Raw genomic sequence first — 26,502 nt, 5'->3', positions numbered from 1 at the left:
CGTGTGTACGTGTTTATATATATTTATATATATATATATATATATATAGTATATATTTAATATATATATACATATATATATAGATAGATAGATAGAGATAAATATAAGTAGTAGGTATGTAAATGTGTTTGTGGTAGCTCAAGTCCAACTGATTACCGCCCAATTTCCATAACCATATTATCTAAAGTTTTTGAAAGTCTTTTGGCAAAACGTCTTAATAGGTTTGCTGAAGTAATTATCTATTCCCTAGTTTGCAATTTGGTTTTCGTAAAGGTCTTGGAGCATGTGATGCCCTTCTTACAATCTCCAATGCTGTACAGAAATCCCTTGATTGTGGTCGGGAAGTTCGTATGATTGGCCTTGATTTTAGTGCTGCCTTTGACCGTGTTAATCATGAGGCCCTTGTTTTCAAACTGAAACAGTTGGGAGTGGGTGGGTCGTTTCTTAGCATTATTACTGATTTTTTAAGTAATAGATCTCAAAGAGTTGTTGTTGATGGGCACCATAGTGATTATAGGAATGTGATATCCGGTGTTCCACAGGGTAGTGTTCTTGGCCCATTACTTTTCATACTATATACACATGACATGTGGTTTGGCCTAGAAAACAAGCTTGTTGCATATGCAGATGATGCAACTCTCTTTGCATCAATTCCATCCCCTGAATGTAGATCTAGGGTTGGTGAATCCCTTAATAGAGATTTAGCTAGAATTAGTGCATGGTGCAAATTATGGGGTATGAAGTTGAATCCTAACAAAACTCAAAGTATGATTGTAAGTAGGTCAAGGACGGTGGTTCCTCAACATTCGGATCTCAGTATTGATAATGTTTCTTTAGATATGTATGACTCTTTCAAAATTTTAGGTGTGATTCTCGACAGTAAATTTACTTTTGAGAAACATATAAGGTCTGTGTCTTCTTCAATTTCACAAAAAATAGGCTTATTGAGAAAGTCTTTCAAGATTTTCGGTGATCAATCTATTCTGAAGAAGTGTTTTAATTCTTTCATTCTACCTTGTTTTGAGTATTGTTCTCCTGTCTGGTCTTCAGCTGCTGATTCTCATCTTAATTTGTTGGACAGAAACTTACGGTCTATTAAATTTCTTATTCCTGATCTAGATATTAATCTCTGGCACCGTCGTTCAATTAGTTCATTATGTATGTTGCATAAGATTTTTCACAACTCTGACCATCCTTTAAATTCAGATCTCCCTGGACAATTCTATCCTGTTCGTAATACTAGGCAGGCAGTTAATTCTAATAGCCAGGCTTTCTCCATCACGAGGCTCAATACTACGCAGTACTCTAGAAGTTTTATTCCAGCTGTGACCAAGTTGTGGAATGATCTTCCTAATCGGGTGGTTGAATCAGTAGAACTTCAAAAGTTCAAAGTTTGAGCAAATGCTTTTTTGTTGACCAGGCGGACATAGTCTTTTTATAGTTTATTTATGACATATTTGTTTTTGATGTTGTTGATAGTTTATTATATGACGTCTGTTTTGACGTTGTTTCTTATTTTAGAATGATTTATTGTTGATTTGTTCTCTTCATTTATTTATTTCCTTATTTCCTTTCCTCACTGGGCTATTTTTCCCTGTTGGAGCCCCTGGGCTTATAGCATCTTGCTTTTCCAACTAGGGTTGTAGCTTGGATAGTAATAATAATAATAATAATAATAAGAGGAATAAAAGAAACCAAGGTGATGGTGGTTACCATAGAAGTAAGAAACATTCACGATTTGTAAAATTCTTAAGGAAAAAGAAGATATTTAATCAATTGATGTTGCGAGAGGGATGTTGATATTGATGAATGGACGGACAAAGTGTTCTCGATAACGTTCAAAAATTGACACTTATCTGGGTTAATGAAAAGCAGTTAGCAAGAGATATATTAACAAAAACATTATTTGTGAAAAAGCAAAGCTATTGTATACTAACCATATGAAAAAGAAATATTCAAGGCGAGCCGCGGCTGGTTTGAGAATTTCAAGAAAACTAATATCCACAGTACTGTGTGATACATTAAGGCTGTGAGCTCCGATGTCAAGGCAGCAGCAGAGGTATTTATTTTGAATTTGAAAGGTCCTGGATTCAGAGTCTTGAATGCAGCAGCAAGTGTTCAGTTGCAACAAGATGGATCTTTAATGGAAGAAGATTCTCAGGAGGGCCCTCATTGCTGCAGGAGAAAAGGCAATTCCTGGTCACAAGCCCATAAATTTTTCTAACCCCCTCTGTTCTGTGCTAATGCCAGCTAAGATTGTAAAATCAAACTTCTGGTTTATCACTCAGAGAATAGGATGCAGAAGAAGATACTGAATGTCATATTGAGGTCAAACAATAAGGCTTGGGGTGACTCGCATGTTTTTTGAGGAATCGGTCAATTAGGATTTTGGTCCTTAGATCAAAAAGTACCTGAATGGTAAAGAACCTTCCACTTCAAGCTTTGTTGCTTAAGGACAATGCTCTTTCCATTCCTTCAGTCATTGGCGATGACCTTATGTGGGAGTTCATATTCAGTAGGATCAAGTTCTTGCTACTCAACACCACATCAATACTCCAACCTATGGGTCATTGGGGGATCTATAATTTCAAGAAGCTGTACACAAAAGCAATGTTCCAGCAATGCTTCAAGGTCACCAAAAAGGACCAACCTCACCTTTTTGAGAGTTTTGGAAAGAGCATTTCTACATTATCAACTGCCTCAAAATGATTGACAAAGCCCGGACAAGGGTTCCCAACAGAACCCTCAATTCTGCTCAGAGGAAACTGCTCTAAATGCATTGCTGAACAAGATTTTAAGGAATTCAAACCCATAGAGGAGACAGTTAATGATGAAATTGTAAAGACAGTGGGGTTGGAGGTGGACAAGTATGACATCATCGATCTTGAGGAACATAGCGTGCAGCTAACAAACGAAGATCTGATGGAGTTGCATAAGGAGTAGCAACAAGTGCTTGTGGAGGGGATATGATCTGAGGAGGTGGAGGAACAGTGTATCAAGCCTCTTGCCTCAAGTAAAATTAGGAAGTTCTTGAAAATGTGGGAAACCTGCAAAATCTTATAAAAACACCACCCAATATGTGACAATGTGACGTTGCAGTTTCATGTCACATTAAAGAAAAGGCAAAAGTAATTTTCTTAATAGGTTTCTTGTGAAAGGTGAATGTAATAGTGTAAAAACAGATGACCAAGTGTCCAGAAAACATGGATAAAGTGATTCAGTTAGTGATAATTGAACGTTGTTCAAGAGAGAGAACTCGCGATATTTCATCATAAGTTCTTATAAAGAGAGATTTTCTCTCCAAGCAGTAACAGTCTTCCTCATCCTTCTCTTCTCTCTGGTCCCTCATGTTAGCCTCGACTCTCCTCAAAAGTAAAGTAATGTTACCTATTCACTTGTGATGTTCGTGGTTATAAATTTTTCAATAGTTAGGATTACAAACCTTTAAGAATTAGTGTATTTGCGTATTTATGGACATGTGGAAACCATAAAGGGAATTTTTCCTTTTTTTTATGGAAAAATTCTTTTAGTTTATAAGAATTTTAGTTTGTGACCTTGTTCCCAGAACAAACTAAATTCATAAAGCAAAATACACTACCCTGTACTACAGTCAGCCCTCGTTCTTCTAGTGTTTTTTCTTTGCAATTTAGATCATTTTCGAAATAGAGAACCGTATAACCTAGAACCACACATAGACAATGGGCAGCGAGTTCCACACTAGGGTAGTAATTATTTGCAGATTCTCACTTTTCATGCCTGTCTGTTAGATAAACCCAGTGAATAAGGCTGACTGTATGCAGTTTTGGGATATCTAGAGTTTCATATGGTGGTCTGAGCAAAAGGTGTTTATGAGACACTACTTTAGACAAATTTAACCCTCTCAGCATGTTCTCAGATCACTTACAGCACTTGGAGGGGGAGAGCTGACAGAGTTCAGGGATCCTTAACCAGCCCGAGCCCCTCGTCAGAGACACCATAATACAGTAGATAGTCTTTTCGTATGAATTATACAAACTGATGTTTGTTAGAATATTTGTCTTTTTCATTTGTGATGAAAATATTATCTGTAGCTTTCTTAGGTATTACATAAGTAATTCAACTCTTGTAGAATCACAGTTCCTAACCCAATAATGATTTTTTTTAAAGAAAAACTTATTTTTTTGGAGGTACTTTGGGGTTCCCAAGGTCCTACTGCCTCCATAGACTCCTGAAGGGAGGTGGCGATATAACTTAGCATACTCTCATCATGTTAGAAAAGATAGCTTCCAGTTGTAAACACACACCTAGGTGGTACTACTTTTTTCCCAGTGAAGAATATAACGCTAGAAGTGCTATGATGAGTTTTTAGTGAGACTGTAATCCATTGGTCTCCATTAAACAGAATTGAGTCCTTGCTTGCACGTTCTACTCTGGCCATAGGGCAGGGGGAAGGATATTTCTTTAGTATACCATACTGTTATGCTTGATTCTCTATTCTAGCTTAACAAAAAAATCCTTAGGGTTCTCACGGCATCTCCCAGAAAGATTTTTCCTTTTGTCAGAACTTTTTTTTTTTCATCTTATTAAATGGCTTGTCAGATGTTTTGTAATGCTGTATTATATAAAATATTTGCATACTGTATTTACTATAGAGACCTTGAAGAAATGTAATTTTGAAAGACAATTCTAGATTGTTCAGACCTGTTAAGAACCTGCTTTTTCATGAAGATTACTGAAAATTTATGAATTCTTCAAAGCTCACTATGGCAATTAATAGGACTTTCTGTATTCCCCCCCAAAATAAAATTATTTTTTTCTGGGTCGTCCTGTGACGCCCGGTGAAAGGGTCCTTCCTTACACTTTTCTGATATAAATACTTCCAAATATACCAGAGAAAGTTAAAGTATGGAATGCAGAGGTTACTACCCTCGCGCGAGCACCCAGTGGGCGTCGTGATAAAATTATTTTTTTTTTTGGTGATTTATCAAGCTTCTTCGAGATGAGTATCTCTTGCTTGTTTTCAACCATCTTTGGCTTTGTTAACTACTTTTTTAATGAGCATTAACATTCATTTGTTACCTTTAGTTCCACTCATTGACTACTATTGATATACATACTTCTTAGTTCCACTCCCATGTAAGCTTTGTAGCCTGACAGTGGGGTCAGTCTTCTCCATTCCCTTCTATCCTGAAATATTGATATCTCGGTTCTTAAGGCTGATGACTTTTTCTGATCAAGCTACTTAGGGGCTTGCTCCTTCTCTGTTGGCTTTATTTATTTCTCCTTTACTTCTGCTTATTTAACTTCTGTCTATAGAAAGCCTTTGTGCTTTTTGGCTCCTCTACTTTCCCTCCAACCAGGGTTCCTTGAAATCCTTCCTAAGTGTAAACGTTGGATGAAGGATCTTGAGATGCTGAATTGCTTTATGACATTGAATTGAGGGTAAAAATGTATTCTAGCGCTAGACAGTGTAGTCCAAGAAATAATTTTTAAGATTTCAACAGTTTCTTGAACTTAGTTTTGTACTGTATTATGTATTTTGCTTTTAGATTAAGGCATTTTTTAATGTAAGTATTGGTAACTTTGAATACTAGATTTCTAAAAAAAGGTAATTTTATTTTCTAATATTTTCTCTTATAGGAAGTTGATCACTTTGATGTGATAGAACGTGTATTGGCCAGTCAGGGATACAAAGGAGTATTTATGCCAAAACCAGAGTCTCCTTGTCTCTTTTTGCCAAACAACAATGGCCCGGATGGCTGTGCAGTCTTCTGGGATGACTCAAAGTTTAAGCTCATTAGGAAAGAAACTAGAGTCGTGGAGGTTTGGCATGTGCAAAGCAACCAGGTGAGGGTTACTGTTTTTTTGTGATTGCAGGAAAGAAATTAAGTGAGTGATTGTTTTTTTAATTAAAAAATGATTTGCTTATATTAATCATAGAGCAGTATATACTGTACAGTACTGCAGTTTGTTATTATGTCTGAATTTACATTTTTATATAGAAGGTAAACCATTCTGTATATTAAAGTTTCCAGCCACCTATTTAACAGGATGCTTATATATTGTAATGGTTTATCAGTATCTTAAACCCCTTGCATGGCTATATCTAGAGGTAGGTTTGGAGCCTTGCCACCAATTATTTTTTCATCTTTTCATTTTTTCTCTTCTATGCTGTACACATTTAAATAGTGAATACTCTTATTGCATTTTTGTTTGTTTTCAGAAGGTTTTTATTTCATATTTTAATCTTTAGAATATTTTATTAATGATTGCAGTAATTCTTCTTTATATCCATATCTTAAATTATTTTTTTGCATCCATCAACTGAAATGGGGACCCTTATTTACTTTGCCATTTGGCTCCAAAACAGTTTTTTTTTTTTTCTCTCTCTCTCTCTCTCTCTCTCTCTCTCTCTCTCTCTCTCTCTCTCTCACAGTTGTATTTGTGTGCCGGTGAAGTGAAATATAGCTACAAGTTTTCGTGAATAGTTGGTGATTAGTTTGAGGGCAGAAAAGTGAGATAAATCGTCGGCATAGGATAGTTATCTTGTGAATTACTAAAAATCTGATCAAGATGGCATTGTATAACACAGGCAACTCGTGGAGAGATATCGCTGGAGTCAGCAAAGGCAAATTTCATGAGTTGGTGAAACAGGAGCTCGACCGATTGACGACAGATGTCACTAACAACTCCAACCAGTGTGAAGGAAAAATATTCGCAGACATATTGAAACAATATGATCCAATAGACTGGAACAAATCTGCGGAAAACATCAGTAAAATAATTGAAGAAATTCCAAAGAACATCCAAGTGTTAAAGAGACTTATAAAGAAAGTCTACATCAATCAACACATTCCATCAAAGAACAATAACAAGTCCAATATGGTGAATATGCTGATTGATGCATTGGGAAAAAGAATGCCAAAATGGTGTAATACATGTAAGATATGGTATTTCATTAATAATCCTCAACAACTGATTAGAAAATGTAATGCCTGTAATGTTCCAACACACCCCACATGTGCTGAAATACAGCAAAAAATAAAAAAGAGACACAAAGGTATTCTGCTCAACATGCTTAGTCTGGATAGAAAATGTAATTAAGTAGAGACTAAAGCTGCAATTAGTTGAAGAAGAAGAAGAGAAAAATGAACAGGATATGTGTAAGGATGCAGAGGAAATCATTGATATAACTTATGATGCCATCCAACAACATACTTATGAAGAAATAAATTATCAGATGGAAACAAATAATAGACCCAAGAGACTCTACCCGGACCTACATACTTTTAGGGAAGAGCAAGAACAAGAAAAAAAAAGAAAAGAAAGATATAGTCTGTAATAGGCTGAAAAGAGGGAATTGCAAATTTGGCGAAAGATGCTACTACAAGCATCCAAAGATATGCCATAATTATGAAATACATGGTAAATGTGCGTATTTAGACGGATATGGAGACGAATGCAGAGATCTCCATCCAAAAATATGAAAAACCCTAAAAGAAGGAAAAGGATGCAGTTTCAACAAAAAATGTCGATATATGCATCCTGCAACTATGAATGAGAGTAAGAAAACTCAGCAAACTGAAAAGAAAAACAAAATGAAACAAAAAAGAAACAAAAAAGCAGGCGCGTATATACCGCACTATGCACCAAAAAGGCCCTTTCAACCTAAATCTCCACAAATAGAGCCCAACTACAAAGAATGCATATATAATGCCAGGGGTTGGTGCAGATATGGGGATAATTGCAGGTTTACACACAAAAATAAGTATGAAGGCGAAAGAACAAATATTATGGAAAAGTTGGATTTTTTAATGGCAGACTTCCGAGAAATGAGAAAAGAAACATCATATCAGAACAGGAAGGAAGCATGGGAGAATCCATATTATTACCAATATTAAATAATGGAAATGAAACACAAACCATAATAGTGATGAATGCACAGGGTTTAGTCACGAGTAACTCTAAAAGGAAAATAGAGTTCCTAGAAGAACTAACCCAAATTGAAAAAATAGATATATTTAAATATAAGTGAAACATGGTATTCCCACGAGACTGGCAGTGATGACCAGATAAAGGGTTTCCAAACTTATAGATCAGACAGAAAAAATAGGAATCAAGGGGGAACCGCAATATATGGAAGAGACATAAATCAAGGAAAAGTCTGTGAAAAATACAGCAACACAGAATGTGAATTGATTGCGGTAGAATTTGAATTTGAAAAACTAGTGAATATTGTAGTTTACAGACCCCCAAATACTAAGGAGTTTGACATAATAATAGAAAAAATAGATTATATATGTAGAAACCATAAAGACTGGAATATACTCCTATCCGGAGATTTTAACTTTCCTTTCGTGGATTGGAAAGAACGGATAGAAGAAAGTGGTTGTATGTATACATATAAAAAAGAGAGTAATAGTAGCGCAGAAGATAAGAGGCAATTTGAAAAGCTTCAAGATATGCTATTAGAACATAATATGCAACAAATAAACCACATTCCAACAAGAAAGGAAAATGTCCTAGATCTAGTATTTGTGAATGAGGTGAATTATGTTAAAGAAATAATAGTGTATAACACGGGAATTTCAGACCACAATGTCATAGAATTGATAGTTCATTCCAAAGCAAGTGATCACAGAATTAATAAAAGCACAAAACTTTGGGAAGGATATGGAAAATATAACTTTTACAGTAAGAATATAAAATGGTCAGAAATAAATGAAGAACTCAATAAAGAATGGAAAAATGTATTTATAAGTGATAATATACAGGTAAATACGGACATACTGTACAAAATACTGGAGAAAATTGTTGAAAAATATGTACCGAAAAAAAACAATAAACAAAAGACGTGCATACCAAGAGACAGAAGGATCTTATTTCAGAAAATTAGAAAGTGGAAGAAAAATCTTGCAAAAGAAAAAAATGTGTGGAAAATGAGGGAAATAAAATGTAAGATAGAAAATGCAGAACAAAAGATTATACAGTCGAAAGAAAATGAAAAAAGGGACTTAGAAGAAAGGACACTTCAAAATATAAAAAGAAACCCCAAAGTACTTTACTCCTATGCAAAAAAGATGAATAAAAGGAGAATAGAAATAGGCCCTCTAAGAATTGAAGGATGGCTAACGAATGAAAAAAAGGAAATATGCAACATATTAGCAGAAAAATATAAGAGTGAGTTCACGCCAAGAATTGCGAATGAGAATAATGAAACAGAAATGAGAGAAGAAAATGTCGAATATCTAACGGATATAGATATTAATGAAGCAGATATTGTCACGGCTATAAACGAAATTAAAAATGGATCGGCAGCCGGACCAGATGGAGTTCCAGCGATTTTGTTAAAAAAAACTGCAAACACTATCGCGAAGCCGCTTGCAATACTGCTAAGACAGAGTATAGATATGAGCGAGATATATGTTAAACATAAATTAGCTTATATAACCCCTATCTTCAAAAGTGGATCAAGACTAGAGGCAAGCAATTATAGACCTGTTAGTCTAACATCACATATTATGAAAGTGTATGAGAGGGTAATAAAAAAGAAAATAATGAACCATTTGGTCAAAAATAATTTGTTTAATATGGGTCAACACGGTTTCGTACCTGGAAAAAGTACACAGACCCAACTGATAGCACACTATGAAAACATATACAATAATATGATAAATGAAAAAGACACAGATGTGATCTATCTAGATTTTGCAAAAGCGTTTGACAAGGTAAACCATAACATATTGGAGAAAAAAATGAGAAAGCATAATATTGTGGGAAAGATAGGAAAATGGGTAAAAGAATTCCTGCAAAACAGAAAACAGATAGTGGTTGCAAATGACGAGAAATCAGATGAAGCCCAGGTAATATCTGGTGTGCCCCAAGGTACGGTATTAGCTGCACTGCTATTTGTTATTATGATCTCAGACATAGACTGTGATGTTGAAAACTCTGTAGTGAGAAGTTTCGCCGATGACACAAGAATAAGTAGAGAAATTACTTGTGATGAAGATAGGAACTCACTACAAAGAGATCTAAACAAAATATATGAATGGGCGGAGATAAATAGGATGGTATTTAACTCCGATAAATTCGAATCAATAAATTATGGAAACAAAGAAGGAATGGTGTATGCATACAAGGGACCTAATAATGAGACAATCACAAACAAGGAAGCAATTAAAGACCTTGGTGTAATTTTAAATAGGAATATGTTATGCAACGACCAAATAGCAACACTGTTGGCTAAATGTAAAGCAAAAATGGGAATGTTATTCAGACACTTTAAAACAAGAAAAGCTGAACACATGATAATGCTTTACAAAACTTATGTGCGTAGTACACTCGAGTACTGCAATATGATATGGTACCCACACTACCAAAAGGATATTGCGCAAATAGAGAGTGTACAAAGGTCCTATACTGCTAGAATAGAAGAAGTTAAAGACCTTGACTACTGGGAAAGACTGCAATTTTTAAAACTATACAGTCTAGAAAGGAGAAGAGAACGCTACATGATAATACAAGCATGGAAGCAAATAGAAGGAATTGCTGAAAACATCATGGAGCTTAAAATATCAGAAAGAGCAAGCCGAGGTAGATTAATAGTGCCAAAAAGCATTCCAGGTAAACTGAGAAAGGCGCACAGGACATTAATCCACTACGCACCAGCATCGATAATGCAGCGACTATTTAATGTGCTGCCAGCTCATCTAAGAAACATATCAGGAGTGAGCGTAGATGTGTTTAAGAATCAGCTCGATAAATACCTAAGATGCATCCCAGACCATCCAAGACTGGAAGATGCAAAATACACCGGAAGATGCATTAGCAACTCTCTGGTGGATATATGAGGTGCCTCACACTGAGGGACCTGGGGGAACCCAAACAAAAAATAAGGCAATAAGGTAAGGTAAGGCTCTCTCTCTCTCTCTCTCTCTCTCTCTCTCTCTCTCTCTCATGCTGAAATCAAAGAAATATATGCAATTTTAAATTGTGAATTCTGTACTAATCCCGTTATCCAGGCTTTTTGTGTTTTTCTCTTTGATTAGATCAAGTAAAGACAATTCCCAAGTTGATTATAATTCTGCCACTTTATTTCAGCATCCCCTTTCTGGGCCATAAGATGGCTTCATATTCCAGTTTTAGTAACGTTATATTAGCGACCCTCTTTCTGAGTGGGATAATGTTATTTTGCCTCTCGGTTAGCTATGGAGACATGACTACTGTCGTACACGGAACATTGCTACTGGGAATGGCGAATGTACCCAGTGGCAATGTTCCCACATAGGCAATATTCCCAGTGGCAATGGTCCTAGCTCCGACTACTGTATATATTTTTTCCTACACAAATACAAACATTTGTTCTTTAATAGGAGTACTGTATGATTACACTACAAACCTGGATATGGCTATTAAAATTTAATGAGATGCCGGTTATTAGGGAGGGTGGTAGGTTAGCCCCACTCACCTGACAGGCCACTGAGGTCCCGCTTTGCTTTTAGGTGCCTGATAATACATACCGGTACGTACTTCCAGCATTCATATCTGGCTGTTTTTATCTTTTGTTTTTTCTTATAGATAAATGTATTAGCAAATTGTTGTTTGCAAGGAATATTTAGAAAGAAGGAAGGATTTGCAGTTGTTTCCCAATAACTATAGCTGTGTGACATATCTGTGCAAACCTGCTGATATCCACATTCTTGTTCTTGTTTTGTTCTTTTTAGACAGCATTTCTGTTTGATGTTAATTTCCTTGCTTGTGTGGGTTTGTGACAGTGATGACAATGTTATACTAAGGATATTGTGAGAGTGCCGTCATTGTCCTGTACGATCTTGTAGTAGGAGGATTTCAAGTTCTTCCCTCTCTGCCTCATCTTCATTAGAGCTTCAACTGCTTCTAGTGGAGGCAAAGTAGAAGGCACCATCGATGCTGTCCGGTAAGACCAAAGTTATATATGTGTGACTTACTGTTCTCTCTCCATGGGAGAGACATTGCGGTACCAGGAACCTCCCTTGTTGATTAAGTGATGAAAATTATCTCATAGCGGGAAGGGACATCAGCGTCTTCGACTTTGGTTTGGTGTCTAGGTACTGTGTATGGGTGTTCACACACCTTTTACCTGTGCTTGGTCTCATACCAAAAAAATAACTGCCGAGAAGTGACCCATAGCGGGAAGAAACATTGGCACAAGCAAGTATCGTAGAGCTGAGTACATTTATTGCCGGTCAGGATGAAGGGCACTGCCCTTCTTCCCTCTTCCTGGTCAATCTCTCTCTCTTTTGGGAGAGAGATGGAAGCATTGTGTGCCAAGAGTTTATCCCTTAATAGTAAGAAACCTTGGTACGCACAACATTTTCTCAGTGTTCGGTCCTGTACAGGGAGGAAAGCTTACCAGAATTCCATTGCACTTGATCTATACGATCATTGTTTCCCACAACATATGCCACTAGCCACTATGGGTAACCATGCGGTTGGAACCATGTGATCGTGAATCACATGATCCGAACTTACACTTGTTCTTCAGGTGATTGTTACTTTTAAGTCGCCAGGCAACTAGTGCACCTGTCATTTGTCAGCTGTTCCTTCCCAGCCCTTCCAGCCCATAAGCCATCTAACATAGCTTAATCTTTCATCACTTAAGATCTTCTGATGCTCTGAGACTGTTTGAAGACATAGATCTTCTTACGCTTGGAGACAGGTCCAGGACATATAAGATCTTCCCATGCTCCGAGATTTTATTAGACTACAAGACTCTTCAATTCATTCATGTAATAGGGATTGGAACAAGGGATTACTCGGATCCCATCTCAGGGCCTGGACAAGCACTGAGATGCCACATTCTGCATGAGAACCAGATGCAGTTATGTCATCAAAGGAGACCAGCTAACCCTCATTCATTCCTTCTTTCTCTATAAGGGATCACTCCATTTCATTCGAGGATCACCGGGCATAATTCTTAGGGAGAAAGGAATCTTCAAAGAATGTGGAGAGAATCTTCATTGTTAAGACACCCAACTTTAGTCCATTACCTACAGAGGCAGAGAGCTTCTGTCCTTAGATTACTATTACCATGGTCTTAGCACTCATCTGTGTGTTGACAATGAAACTTCCATGGTTGAAAAAGCGGTTTGATCCGATCTTCACTGATGGTGCCCCATCGACTGTTACAATACTGTACAGTACTGTAGTCTTAAAGTGTTACTAGGTGGTAACCAATATTCCCATTACCTTCTGGTTTTGTTGGTGCAGAAATACTCACCTGCTTTTCAACCTCCCAGTAATACATGCAGCATTGCTACTTTGCAACCTTTCCAAATAAGTTTGGTATAATGAACGGCAACGCTACCATTTGTTACTAACTTCAACAAGTGGACCCCTTTCACAGACCTTTAACAAGCAGCTGCACACTTGGAAAGACGATAACATAATAGAGCTGTTTGCAAAGTTCTTCCAGGCAGGAGGACTATTCAAGTAGACACACTCAGTTGTCAGGGATATATTATATAGACAAAATATGATCCCTACATCACAACATTGCAGAAAGGCTTCTTACTCTTTATTTTTCACTTTTGCTTGACATGCTTGTCATTCAGTTGAACAAGAAACTTCAGTGTTCTGCTCTCTAGTCCCAGACCGTCGACAGTGTTCGAGGATGCTTTCCAACATCGCTGGGAATGCTAGATACTTACACCTTTTAGCCTATTATTTTAGTTTCAATGATTACAGTCTATTGATGACATCAAGTTCAGCATGGTCATAATTGCTTCCAAGCGGCCATACTCCGAACGGTATCCAGATCAGTTGTTTGTCTATCTTCCTTCGTCAGGAAAGCTCCTCAGTTTTGAAGAGGAAGGATACTGCTCAGCCCTTGATCCTAAATTTTCATCGCGGACTGAGGCCTGGGCTCTTAACGAAAATTGACAAGACTCATGATGAGTGGGGGACAGTTTTGACCTCGTACATAGCTCACGCTGCATGGGACCTATTGTGAGCTTAGGTCTCGTAAGCGGACATGAGACAGGCTAAGCAGAGTAGGAAACTACAGTAGTAAGAAAAGGTATAATTTTTCCTGTGTCACAAGTCATCCAGGAAGATGGAAGATGATCTTCATCCCCTTGGTGTAGGTGTTTGAGGCTGGGACTCAGAACCCAGCTGTTTGCTACTTCAAGTCATTCTTCATGTCTCCCCGACAAGAATTCACTAGCAGGGACTAGGATGACATTCTTAATGTCCTAGGAGAAATAAAAGAAGAGATCCTAAAACTTTGTTTCTATCTGGCTTCAAATAATAATCAGACTTGCTTTTCCTGCAAGCAGAGAGATGAAAGTACCATCCCGGATTTGAGCGCACGAAGTCACAGGACCCTGCATATCTGCATTCTTGGCTCATTGCTAGTTGCTTAATAAATCGTGTAGGGATTCAACTCTAGAATGAGAGGTAACATCAACTGGGCCATTTATATCTTCTTCCCCTTCCTTGGAGAGCAGCAGCCACACCATTGTGTGTTAGAATGCCAGTAAGCTTCATGATCAAGCCACTTTCTCTTAACAATATAGTTGTGTATAGCGGTATCTCCCTCATAATCCTAGGCAAGATATATGCAAGTCCATTTCTTATGATAACTACACAGTACATTCAGACATATCCTCCACACAGATATAGGTAGGTTCTTCCTTAACCGTCTACCAGTCCTTGGTAGTAACCAAGCCTAACACTGGCCTCATCTTCTTGGCCAGGTTGTTAGGAGGTTAACTGGAGTCATCACATTTGCTACTATACAGAACAGAAGTGCTTTGACATTGGACAGGAAAGTAAAACAGGAAGTTTGGTTTTATGAAGTACCTCCCACCCTAGGACAAGTCTCCTATTAATGGACGAAGGTTTATATCTGTGTAGGAACAAATCACAAATTTTTATATTAAGTTGTATTTTTCTTTACAATACGAATCACAGTTCTTTTAAGTTACACTTTGTGCTTCAACTATCCTGCAAGACTTAAGTTCAGGGACAAAGGGGGAGCTCAGAGGTTTGTTAAGAGGGTGGGTTTTACCAGACATCCTCCAGCTAACTACTGCCACCTCATTAAGTTTTAACTAGTGTATCCAGCTTAGCTTTATTGTACTATTATTAAAAGACTTGGGTTTGTATAGTTAGAAGAAATACATATTACTTTCAAAACTTAGTGATTTTACTGCTTTTGGAATAATTTCCATGCTTCTATTTTCCATAATGCTTGTGACATCCTCTGAAAGAGGTGGTTCTTTAATTTCCTCCTTTTTGTTTTCTCGTTTTATTTTCCTTTAAGTCTGAATTATATTATGGCATTATCTCTAATTTAGGTTTTCACCGAAAGGAAAACTGATTAAAGTACAATCTCATTTTTTCTTTTTTATTACCATTAATTCTTATGCTGTCTGGAGACATTGAGCAAAATCCGGGACCAGTGAGTCCTAGATTTCGTCAATGTCGTCTACTGTATTGCAATAGTTCTGGTCTTCATGCAAATATTCAAGACCTTACAATTGTGTCCAGACAGTATGATATTCTTTTGTGGTCTGAAACTTTGGTTTCTAATGAGAGGCACTCATCTGAGCTCCTAATAACTGGTTTTAAGAAGCCAATAATGTTGAAATGTGATGCCATCCCTAGGACCAGGAGAATGGCGGTGTATATCAGGACTGAGAATCCTGCTTCTCATAAGTCCTGCTATGAATGTGGATGTCATGAGATTCGGGTAATAAAAGTTTGTGGCAGGCATAATAACTTTTGTGTTCGATCTACCGGAATCCAGACATGGATGATTCCATCTTCGATTGTCTTCTTACCATAATGGCTAAGATAGATGATAGAAAGACTACTGTTGTCTTTGTTGGTGATTTCAATGCTCACCATAGGGAGTAGTTAAGTTCTATCTCTCCTACCGATTGACATGGCATAAGAGCTTTAAACTATGCCTCTGAATCAGGCTGTGAGCAAATCATAAGTGAAGCTACTCACAGGTCTGGTAATTGCTTGGACCTCGTATACACTGACTCCCCTGGCTTTATAACAAGTAAGGTTGGTTCTCCAGTCGGGACATCTGATCATGCCTTGATTTCATTAGTAGTGAAGACTGAACATCCTGTCTCTGATGTATCATACACGTATAAAATTTATATGAAATCTCATGCTGACTGGAATGGGATTTTGCATGATCTTATGTGCTTAAATTGGTCAGAATTATATAGTAGTGTTGATCCTGTTGTCCCTTTGAATGAGAATCTAGTCAACATAATTGATAGGTGTATCCCTTCTCGTGTGCTCAAGTACCAAGTGAAAGACAAACCATGGTTCAATGATGATTGCAGACGTGCTTTTTTGGAGAAGCAGGAGGCCTATCATCTTTAGAAGTGTAGCAAATTAAGTTGACCTGGAATAACTATACAGTACTCAGCTTAGAGCTTTTGCTTAGAGAGTTTATGCTTCAACTGAAAAGGAATACAATTTAACCATAAAAGAAACCCTTTCTGGTACAACTCGGTTACGTAAATGGTGGTCTACCCTTAAATCTGCACTCATTGATGTAGATGCAGCAGTTCCTCCTTTACTTAAACCAGATGGCTCAGTCACTCAATGTCCAAAGGAAAAGGCAACCCTTTTGGCTGATGTTTTTGACAGTAAACAGAGTAATGAAAAACTTGAACTTCCTCATTCCCATTTTCCTGAGGCTAAACTAACTAGTTTTGCTTTTCGATCTCGTGAAATTAAAGCTCTGTTGATGGACCTTGATGCTTATGAAGGTGTAGACCCGAATGGTATTTTTCCATTGTTTTTTTTATAAAGAGTGCAGATTTCTTAGCTCCAAAATTATCTGGTATTTTGTGCAAGCAGCAAGAAGAGGAGCTTTTAGCACTTGTTGGAGAATTGGTAATGTTACTCCTCTATGTAAATGTGTTTGTGGTAGCTCAAGTCCAACTGATTACCGCCCAATTTCCATAACTCCCATATTATCTAAAGTTTTTTAATGTCTTCTGGCAAAACATCTTGATAGGTTTGCTGAAGGTAATCATCTATTCCCTAGTTTGCAATTTGGTTTTCGTAAAGGCCTTGAAGCATTTGATGCCCTTCTTACAATCTCTAATGCTGTACAGAAATCCCTTGATTGGGGTCAGGAAGTTTGTATGATTGACCTTGATTTTAGTGCTGCCTTTGACCGTGTTAATCATAAGGCCCTTGTTTTCAAACTCAAACAGTTGAGAATGGGTGGGTCGTTTCTTAGCATTATTATTGATTTTTTAAGTAATAGATCTCAAAAAGTTGTTGATGGGCACCATAGTGAGTATACAAATGTGATATCTGGTGTTCCACAAGGTAGTGTTCTGGGCCTATTACTTTAAATACTATACACATGACATGTGGTTTGGCCTAGAAAACAAGCTTGTTGCATATGATGCTACTCTTTGCATCAATTCCATCCCCTGAATGTAGATCTGGGGTTGCTGAATCCCTTAATAGAGAGGTAGCTAAAATTAGTGCATGGTGCAAATTATAGGGTTTGAAGTTGAATCCTAACAAAGTATGATTGTAAATAGGTCGAGGACAGTGGCTCCTCAACATCCGGATCTCGGTATTGATAATGTTTCTTCAACTTTGTATGACTTTTAAAATTTTAGGTGTGATTCTCGACAGCAAATTTACTTTTGAGAAACACATTAGGTCTGTGTCTTCTTCAATGGCACAAAAAATTGGCTTATTGAAAAAGTCTTTAAAGCTTTTCAGTGATCAATCTATTCTGAAGTGTTTTAATTCTTTCATTCTACATTGTTTTGAGTATTGTTCTCCTGTCTGGTGTTCAGCTGCTGATTCTCATCTTAATTTGTGGGACAGGAACTTACGGTCTATTAAATTTCTTATTCCTGATCTAGATATTAATCTTCGGCACCGTTGTTCATTTTCCATTATTCTGACCATCCTTTACATTCAGATCTCCCTGGATATATATATATATATTCGTATATATATATATATATATATATATATATATATATATATATATATATATATATATATATATATATATATATATATATATATATATATATATATATATATATATATATATATATATATATATATATATATATATATATATATATATATATATATATATATATATATATATATAGGTGATATCTCTAAATCAGCAGAATTTTTCAAAACGAGGCAACCGCCTTGTGGTGGTTGGGAGGTAGGTGGTAACACCCGTCACAGGGTGGTCCGAGGAATCATTCCCGTGTCCAAGACTTCAGTTCATCTCTGCCGGCTGGATCGGAAACATCGTCGGTCCACCATTGAGTTTTTCTAATCTTTTTCCCTTCTTCGCTTTTTTGGACTTCGTTTGGTGAAGTACGCTGATTTAGGAATTTGGTAATCGTGTTTTGTTATTTTTTATTGTACTATTTACTTTGTTTATCATGAGTGAAAACTTAATTTTTGTTTGTGCACTATATTTTAACTGCAAAGTTTTTATCCTGATGACGGAAATACGTTCCGCCAACTCTATGACGTCACAGTCGTATGACTTAATCTTCATTGTATGACTTGCAATTCTCTTTATATGTTTTTTCATGTAAAGAATGGGAGTATTTCCACTTATATAAGTTTTTTACTTTTAATGTAAAATTTTAAAGGAATAATTGTCCATTTAGTATTCGTTCTTTAAATTATCGATCTAATTTCATAAATTAAATAGAACTAGCATATGGTTAATTTACGCTGTTAGTTTTCGTTACTGTCGATGCAGTCCCAACATGCCTTGGTAGTGTTCTTTTCGATTTGGGATTTGGGAAGTGTTGGCTATAATACTCCAACAACTACGATATGGGAATATTAGTTTTAGTAGTTTTTTCATTTATATGTTCCTATTGTTTACATTTATATATATAGATACGTTATTGCTATATCTGTTCTTTTTATCATTACAACTCGCTTGTTTTTGAAAACCCTTTGAATTAATTGTGGATTACATTTGTTTTCCCTTTTTCTGTTCATTTTAATCTTTAACGTATAACTTTCCCGGCGTTTGTGTGTAACTACCAGGTAGGTATTTATGACATTTAATTTTACCGGTGGTTATATGTAACTACCGGGTGAGTGTGTTCAACATCTATTTTTAATCTCAACTCTTGCCCGGTGATTTTTTCTTTTTGTGACCACCGGGTAAGTATGTTTGAAAGTTTATTTTTTTATGGAAATGTCAGTTTAATATTTTATAAAAATATTTTGTTACAGTTTATATAGCGAGTACTAGAGACGATTTTGCTTTCTCATTCAAGCCCGTGGCAGCAGAATAAGTTCTCTCACAACGGGCAGGACTAATTATGGTCTTTTGTGTAAGAGTTTAATAGTGCAAGTTTCAGTGCTAAATTAGGCATTGGATTCTTTCAGCACAGTGGACGTCGTTTTCCTAGCCTTAGACCTCTTCCAAGCTCCCCGGCCCATGGGAGAAGGAACGTCGATCGGCGAAAGGAAACGAGAGGCGTTAGCTCACGAGCAAACGCCCTCGCGAGCGTTCCTGTTAACGTTCCCAAGAATGCTCGCCCTTGCCATGGGAAAGCAAAGAGCGTTGAACGTTAAGATTCTTACACTGCTTTTAGAGTTTCTCATTGCATCACTTTTGATTTTAATGGCAATACTATAAGTCATAGATATTCGCTGATAATATCAATGCTTACAAACCATCATTGACTCGGTTTTTGTCCCAGAGCGCCAGTCGGCCTTATGAACCCTCTGGTCGGAACCGAACGCGCCGAGCGGCATAATGAATATCATTTTGCCTTAACGCTCGGCGCTAAGTCTTTCAAGACAGGACGAATGCTGCCTCGTCTTTCAGGGCGAATGCTGCCTCGTCTTTCAGGACGAATGCAGCCTCGTCTTTTAGGGCGAATGCAGCCTCGTCTTTGAGGGAGAATGCTACCTCATCTTTCAGGACGAATGCGGCCTCGTCTTTCAGGACTACTGCAGCCTCGTCTTTCAGGACTACTGCTGCCTCGTCTTTCAGGACTACTGCTGCCTCGTCTTTCAGGGCGAATGCAGCCTCGTCTTTCAGGGCGAATGCAGCCTCGTCTTTCAGGGCGAATGCAGCCTCGTCTTTCAGGGCGAATGCAGCCTCGTCTTTCAGGGCGAATGCAGCCTCGTCTTTCAGGGCGAATGCAGCCTCGTCTCTCAGGGCGAATGCTGCCTCGTCTCTCAGGGCGAATGCAGCCTCGTCTCTCAGGGCGAATGCTGCCTCGTCTCTCAGGGCGAATGCTGCCTCGTCTCTCAGGGCGAATGCTGCCTCGTCTCTCAGGGCGAATGCTGCCTCGTCTCTCAGGGCGAATGCTGCCTCGTCTCTCAGGGCGAATGCTGCCTCGTCTCTCAGGGCGAATGCAGCCTCGTCTCTCAGGGCGAATGCAGCCTCGTCTCTCATGGCGAATGCAGCCTCGTCTCTCAGGGCGAATGCAGCCTCGTCTCTCAGGGCGAATGCAGCCTCGTCTCTCAGGGCGAATGCAGCCTCGTCTCTCAGGGCGAATGCAGCCTCGTCTCTCAGGGCGAATGCTGCCTCGTCTCTCAGGGCGAATGCTGCCTCGTCTCTCAGGGCGAATGCTGCCTCGTCTCTCAGGGCGAATGCAGCCTCGTCTCTCAGGGCGAATGCAGCCTCGTCTCTCAGGGCGAATGCAGCCTCGTCTCTCAGGGCGAATGCAGCCTCGTCTCTCAGGGCGGATGCAGCCTCGTCTCTCAGGGCGAATGCTGCCTCGTCTCTCAGGGCTGCCTCGTCTCTCAGGGCGAATGCAGCCTCGTCTCTCAGGGCGAATGCAGCCTCGTCTCTCAGGGCGAATGCAGCCTCGTCTCTCAGGGCGAATGCAGCCTCGTCTCTCAGGGCGAATGCAGCCTCGTCTCTCAGGGCGAATGCAGCCTCGTCTTTCAGGGCGAATGCTGCCTCGTCTTTCAGGGCGACTGCAGCCTCGTCTTTCAGGGCGAATGCTGCCTCGTCTTTCAGGGCGACTGCAGCCTCGTCTTTCAGGGCGACTGCTGCCTCGTCTTTCAGGGCGACTGCAGCCTCGTCTTTCAGGGCTAATGCTGCCTCGTCTTTCAGGGCGAATGCTGCCTCGTCTTTCAGGGCGAATGCAGCCTCGTCTTTCAGGGCGAATGCAGCCTCGACTGCTGCCTCGTCTTTCAGGGCTTATGCTGCCTCACCTTTCAGGGCTAATGCTGCCTCGTCTTTCAGGACGAATGCAGCCTCGTCTTTCATGGCGAATGCAGCCTCGTCTTTCAGGGCGAATGCTGCCTCGTCTTTCATGGCGAATGCTGCCTCGTCTTTCAGGGCGAATGCAGCCTCGTCTGTCAGGGCGAATGCAGCCTCGTCTGTCAGGGCGAATGCAGCCTCGTCTGTCAGGGCGAATGCAGCCTCGTCTCTCAGGGCGAATGCAGCCTCGTCTCTCAGGGCGAATGCAGCCTCGTCTCTCAGGGCGAATGCAGCCTCGTCTCTCAGGGCGAATGCAGCCTCGTCTCTCAGGGCGAATGCTGCCTCGTCTCTCAGGGCGAATGCAGCCTCGTCTCTCAGGGCGAATGCAGCCTCGTCTGTCAGGGCGAATGCAGCCTCGTCTCTCAGGGCCAATGCTGCCTCGTCTCTCAGGGCCAATGCTGCCTCGTCTCTCAGGGCCAATGCTGCCTCGTCTCTCAGGGCCAATGCTGCCTCGTCTCTCAGGGCCAATGCTGCCTCGTCTCTCAGGGCCAATGCAGCCTCGTCTCTCAGGGCGAATGCAGCCTCGTCTCTCAGGGCGAATGCAGCCTCGTCTCTCAGGGCGAATGCAGCCTCGTCTCTCAGGGCGACTGCTGCCTCGTCTCTCAGGGCGACTGCTGCCTCGTCTCTCAGGGCGACTGCTGCCTCGTCTCTCAGGGCGCCTGCTGCCTCGTCTCTCAGGGCGACTGCAGCCTCGTCTCTCAGGGCGACTGCAGCCTCGTCTCTCAGGGCGAATGCTGCCTCGTCTCTCAGGGCGAATGCTGCCTCGTCTCTCAGGGCGAATGCTGCCTCGTCTCTCAGGGCGAATGCTGCCTCGTCTCTCAGGGCGAATGCTGCCTCGTCTCTCAGGGCGAATGCTGCCTCGTCTTTCAGGGCGAATGCTGCCTCGTCTTTCAGGGCAAATGCAGCCTCGTCTTTCAGGGCGAATGCAGCCTCGACTGCTGCCTCGTCTTTCAGGGCTAATGCTGCCTCGTCTTTCAGGGCGAATGCTGCCTCGTCTTTCAGGGCGAATGCTGCCTCGTCTTTCAGGGCGAATGCTGCCTCGTCTTTCAGGGCGAATGCTGCCTCGTCTTTCAGGGCGAATGCTGCCTCGTCTTTCAGGGCGAATGCTGCCTCGTCTTTCAGGGCGAATGCTGCCTCGTCTTTCAGGGCGAATGCTGCCTCGTCTTTCAGGGCGAATGCAGCCTCGTCTTTCAGGGCGAATGCAGCCTCGACTGCTGCCTCGTCTTTCAGGGCGAATGCTGCCTCGTCTTTCAGGGCGAATGCAGCCTCGTCTTTCAGGGCGAATGCAGCCTCGACTGCTGCCTCGTCTTTCAGGGCGAATGCTGCCTCGTCTTTCAGGGCGAATGCTGCCTCGTCTTTCAGGGCGAATGCAGCCTCGACTGCTGCCTTGTCTTTCAGGGCGAATGCTGCCTCGTCTTTCAGGGCGAATGCTGCCTCGTCTTTCAGGGCGAATGCTGCCTCGCCTTTCAGGGCGAATGCTGCCTCGTCTTTCAGGGCGAATGCTGCCTCGTCTTTCAGGGCGAATGCTGCCTCGTCTTTCAGGGCGAATGCAGCCTCGACTGCTGCCTCGTCTTTCAGGGCGACTGCTGCCTCGTCTTTCAGGGCGAATGCTGCCTCGTCTTTCAGGGCGAATGCTGCCTCGTCTTTCAGGGCGAATGCTGCCTCGTCTTTCAGGGCGAATGCTGCCTCGTCTTTCAGGGCGAATGCTGCCTCGTCTTTCAGGGCTAATGCTGCCTCGTCTTTCAGGGCGAATGCTGCCTCGTCTTTCAGGGCGAATGCTGCCTCGTCTTTCAGGGCGAATGCTGCCTCGTCTTTCAGGGCGAATGCAGCCTCGTCTTTCAGGGCGAATGCAGCCTCGTCTTTCAGGGCGAATGCAGCCTCGTCTTTCAGGGCGAATGCAGCCTCGTCTTTCAGGGCGAATGCAGCCTCGTCTTTCAGGGCGAATGCAGCCTCGTCTTTCAGGGCGAATGCAGCCTCGTCTTTCAGGGCGAATGCAGCCTCGTCTTTCAGGGCGAATGCAGCCTCGTCTGTCAGGGCGAATGCAGCCTCGTCTGTCAGGGCGAATGCAGCCTCGTCTGTCAGGGCGAATGCAGCCTCCTCTGTCAGGGCGAATGCAGCCTCGTCTGTCAGGGCGAATGCAGCCTCGTCTGTCAGGGCGAATGCTGCCTCGTCTGTCAGGGCGAATGCAGCCTCGTCTCTCAGGGCGAATGCAGCCTCGTCTCTCAGGGCGAATGCAGCCTCGTCTCTCAGGGCGAATGCTGCCTCGTCTCTCAGGGCGAATGCTGCCTCGTCTCTCAGGGCGAATGCTGCCTCGTCTCTCAGGGCGAATGCTGCCTCGTCTCTCAGGGCGAATGCTGCCTCGTCTCTCAGGGCGAATGCTGCCTCGTCTCTCAGGGCGAATGCTGCCTCGTCTCTCAGGGCGAATGCTGCCTCGTCTCTCAGGGCGAATGCTGCCTCGTCTCTCAGGGCGAATGCAGCCTCGTCTCTCAGGGCGAATGCAGCCTCGTCTCTCAGGGCGAATGCAGCCTCGTCTCTCAGGGCGAATGCAGCCTCGTCTCTCAGGGCGAATGCAGCCTCGTCTCTCAGGGCGAATGCAGCCTCGTCTCTCAGGGCGAATGCTGCCTCGTCTCTCAGGGCGAATGCTGCCTCGTCTCTCAGGGCGAATGCTGCCTCGTCTCTCAGGGCGAATGCTGCCTCGTCTCTCAGGGCGAATGCTGCCTCGTCTCTCAGGGCGAATGCAGCCTCGTCTCTCAGGGCGAATGCAGCCTCGTCTCTCAGGGCGAATGCAGCCTCGTCTCTCAGGGCGAATGCAGCCTCGTCTCTCAGGGCGGATGCAGCCTCGTCTCTCAGGGCGAATGCTGCCTCGTCTCTCAGGGCGGATGCAGCCTCGTCTCTCAGGGCGAATGCTGCCTCGTCTCTCAGGGCTGCCTCGTCTCTCAGGGCGAATGCAGCCTCGTCTCTCAGGGCGAATGCAGCCTCGTCTCTCAGGGCGAATGCAGCCTCGTCTCTCAGGGCGAATGCAGCCTCGTCTCTCAGGGCGAATGCAGCCTCGTCTCTCAGGGCGAATGCAGCCTCGTCTTTCAGGGCGAATGCTGCCTCGTCTTTCAGGGCGACTGCAGCCTCGTCTTTCAGGGCGAATGCTGCCTCGTCTTTCAGGGCGACTGCAGCCTCGTCTTTCAGGGCGACTGCTGCCTCGTCTTTCAGGGCGACTGCAGCCTCGTCTTTCAGGGCTAATGCTGCCTCGTCTTTCAGGACGAATGCTGCCTCGTCTTTCAGTGCGAATGCTGCCTCGTCTTTCAGGGCGAATGCAGCCTCGTCTTTCAGGGCGAATGCAGCCTCGACTGCTGCCTCGTCTTTCAGGGCTTATGCTGCCTCGTCTTTCAGGGCTAATGCTGCCTCGTCTTTCAGGACGAATGCAGCCTCGTCTTTCATGGCGAATGCAGCCTCGTCTTTCAGGGCGAATGCTGCCTCGTCTTTCATGGCGAATGCTGCCTCGTCTTTCAGGGCGAATGCTGCCTCGTCTTTCAGGGCGAATGCAGCCTCGTCTTTCAGGGCGAATGCAGCCTCGTCTCTCAGGGCGAATGCAGCCTCGTCTCTCAGGGCGAATGCAGCCTCGTCTCTCAGGGCGAATGCAGCCTCGTCTCTCAGGGCGAATGCAGCCTCGTCTCTCAGGGCGAATGCAGCCTCGTCTCTCAGGGCGAATGCAGCCTCGTCTCTCAGGGCGAATGCAGCCTCGTCTCTCAGGGCGAATGCTGCCTCGTCTCTCAGGGCGAATGCTGCCTCGTCTCTCAGGGCGAATGCAGCCTCGTCTCTCAGGGCGAATGCAGCCTCGTCTCTCAGGGCCAATGCTGCCTCGTCTCTCAGGGCCAATGCTGCCTCGTCTCTCAGGGCCAATGCTGCCTCGTCTCTCAGGGCCAGTGCTGCCTCGTCTCTCAGGGCCAATGCAGCCTCGTCTCTCAGGGCGAATGCAGCCTCGTCTCTCAGGGCGAATGCAGCCTCGTCTCTCAGGGCGAATGCAGCCTCGTCTCTCAGGGCGAATGCAGCCTCGTCTCTCAGGGCGAATGCAGCCTCGTCTCTCAGGGCGACTGCTGCCTCGTCTCTCAGGGCGACTGCTGCCTCGTCTCTCAGGGCGACTGCAGCCTCGTCTCTCAGGGCGACTGCAGCCTCGTCTCTCAGGGCGAATGCTGCCTCGTCTCTCAGGGCGAATGCTGCCTCGTCTCTCAGGGCGAATGCTGCCTCGTCTCTCAGGGCGAATGCTGCCTCGTCTCTCAGGGCGAATGCTGCCTCGTCTTTCAGGGCGAATGCAGCCTCGTCTTTCAGGGCGAATGCAGCCTCGACTGCTGCCTCGTCTTTCAGGGCTAATGCTGCCTCGTCTTTCAGGGCGAATGCTGCCTCGTCTTTCAGGGCGAATGCTGCCTCGTCTTTCAGGGCGAATGCTGCCTCGTCTTTCAGGGCGAATGCTGCCTCGTCTTTCAGGGCGAATGCTGCCTCGTCTTTCAGGGCGAATGCTGCCTCGTCTTTCAGGGCGAATGCTGCCTCGTCTTTCAGGGCGAATGCTGCCTCGTCTTTCAGGGCGAATGCAGCCTCGTCTTTCAGGGCGAATGCAGCCTCGACTGCTGCCTCGTCTTTCAGGGCGAATGCTGCCTCGTCTTTCAGGGCGAATGCAGCCTCGTCTTTCAGGGCGAATGCAGCCTCGACTGCTGCCTCGTCTTTCAGGGCGAATGCTGCCTCGTCTTTCAGGGCGAATGCTGCCTCGTCTTTCAGGGCGAATGCTGCCTCGTCTTTCAGGGCGAATGCAGCCTCGACTGCTGCCTCGTCTTTCAGGGCGAATGCTGCCTCGTCTTTCAGGGCGAATGCTGCCTCGTCTTTCAGGGCGAATGCTGCCTCGTCTTTCAGGGCGAATGCTGCCTCGTCTTTCAGGGCGAATGCTGCCTCGTCTTTCAGGGCGAATGCAGCCTCGACTGCTGCCTCGTCTTTCAGGGCGACTGCTGCCTCGTCTTTCAGGGCGAATGCTGCCTCGTCTTTCAGGGCGAATGCTGCCTCGTCTTTCAGGGCGAATGCTGCCTCGTCTTTCAGGGCGAATGCTGCCTCGTCTTTCAGGGCTAATGCTGCCTCGTCTTTCAGGGCGAATGCAGCCTCGTCTTTCAGGGCGAATGCTGCCTCGTCTTTCAGGGCGAATGCTGCCTCGTCTTTCAGGGCGAATGCTGCCTCGTCTTTCAGGGCGAATGCTGCCTCGTCTTTCAGGGCGAATGCAGCCT

At 42.8% G+C, this 26,502-nt stretch overlaps 1 protein-coding gene across 4 annotated transcripts in view; it reads left to right on the top strand.

Annotated features, from left to right (window-relative positions):
• Positions 1–26,502, top strand: part of LOC137620733 (nocturnin-like) — a 198,213-nt gene that overhangs the window by 147,770 nt on the left and 23,941 nt on the right. For all 4 annotated transcript variants that reach the window (XM_068351100.1, XM_068351101.1, XM_068351102.1 and 1 more), the window contains one exon: positions 5,620–5,826. In XM_068351100.1, the coding sequence (XP_068207201.1) occupies positions 5,620–5,826 (207 nt within the window). The remainder of the gene's footprint in view (positions 1–5,619; positions 5,827–26,502) is intronic.

Source organism: Palaemon carinicauda, chromosome 27, assembly GCF_036898095.1.
Source record: "Palaemon carinicauda isolate YSFRI2023 chromosome 27, ASM3689809v2, whole genome shotgun sequence".
In the NCBI taxonomy this organism is placed as follows: Eukaryota; Metazoa; Arthropoda; class Malacostraca; order Decapoda; family Palaemonidae; genus Palaemon; species Palaemon carinicauda.
This window is presented reverse-complemented; position numbering and strand designations above follow the sequence as displayed.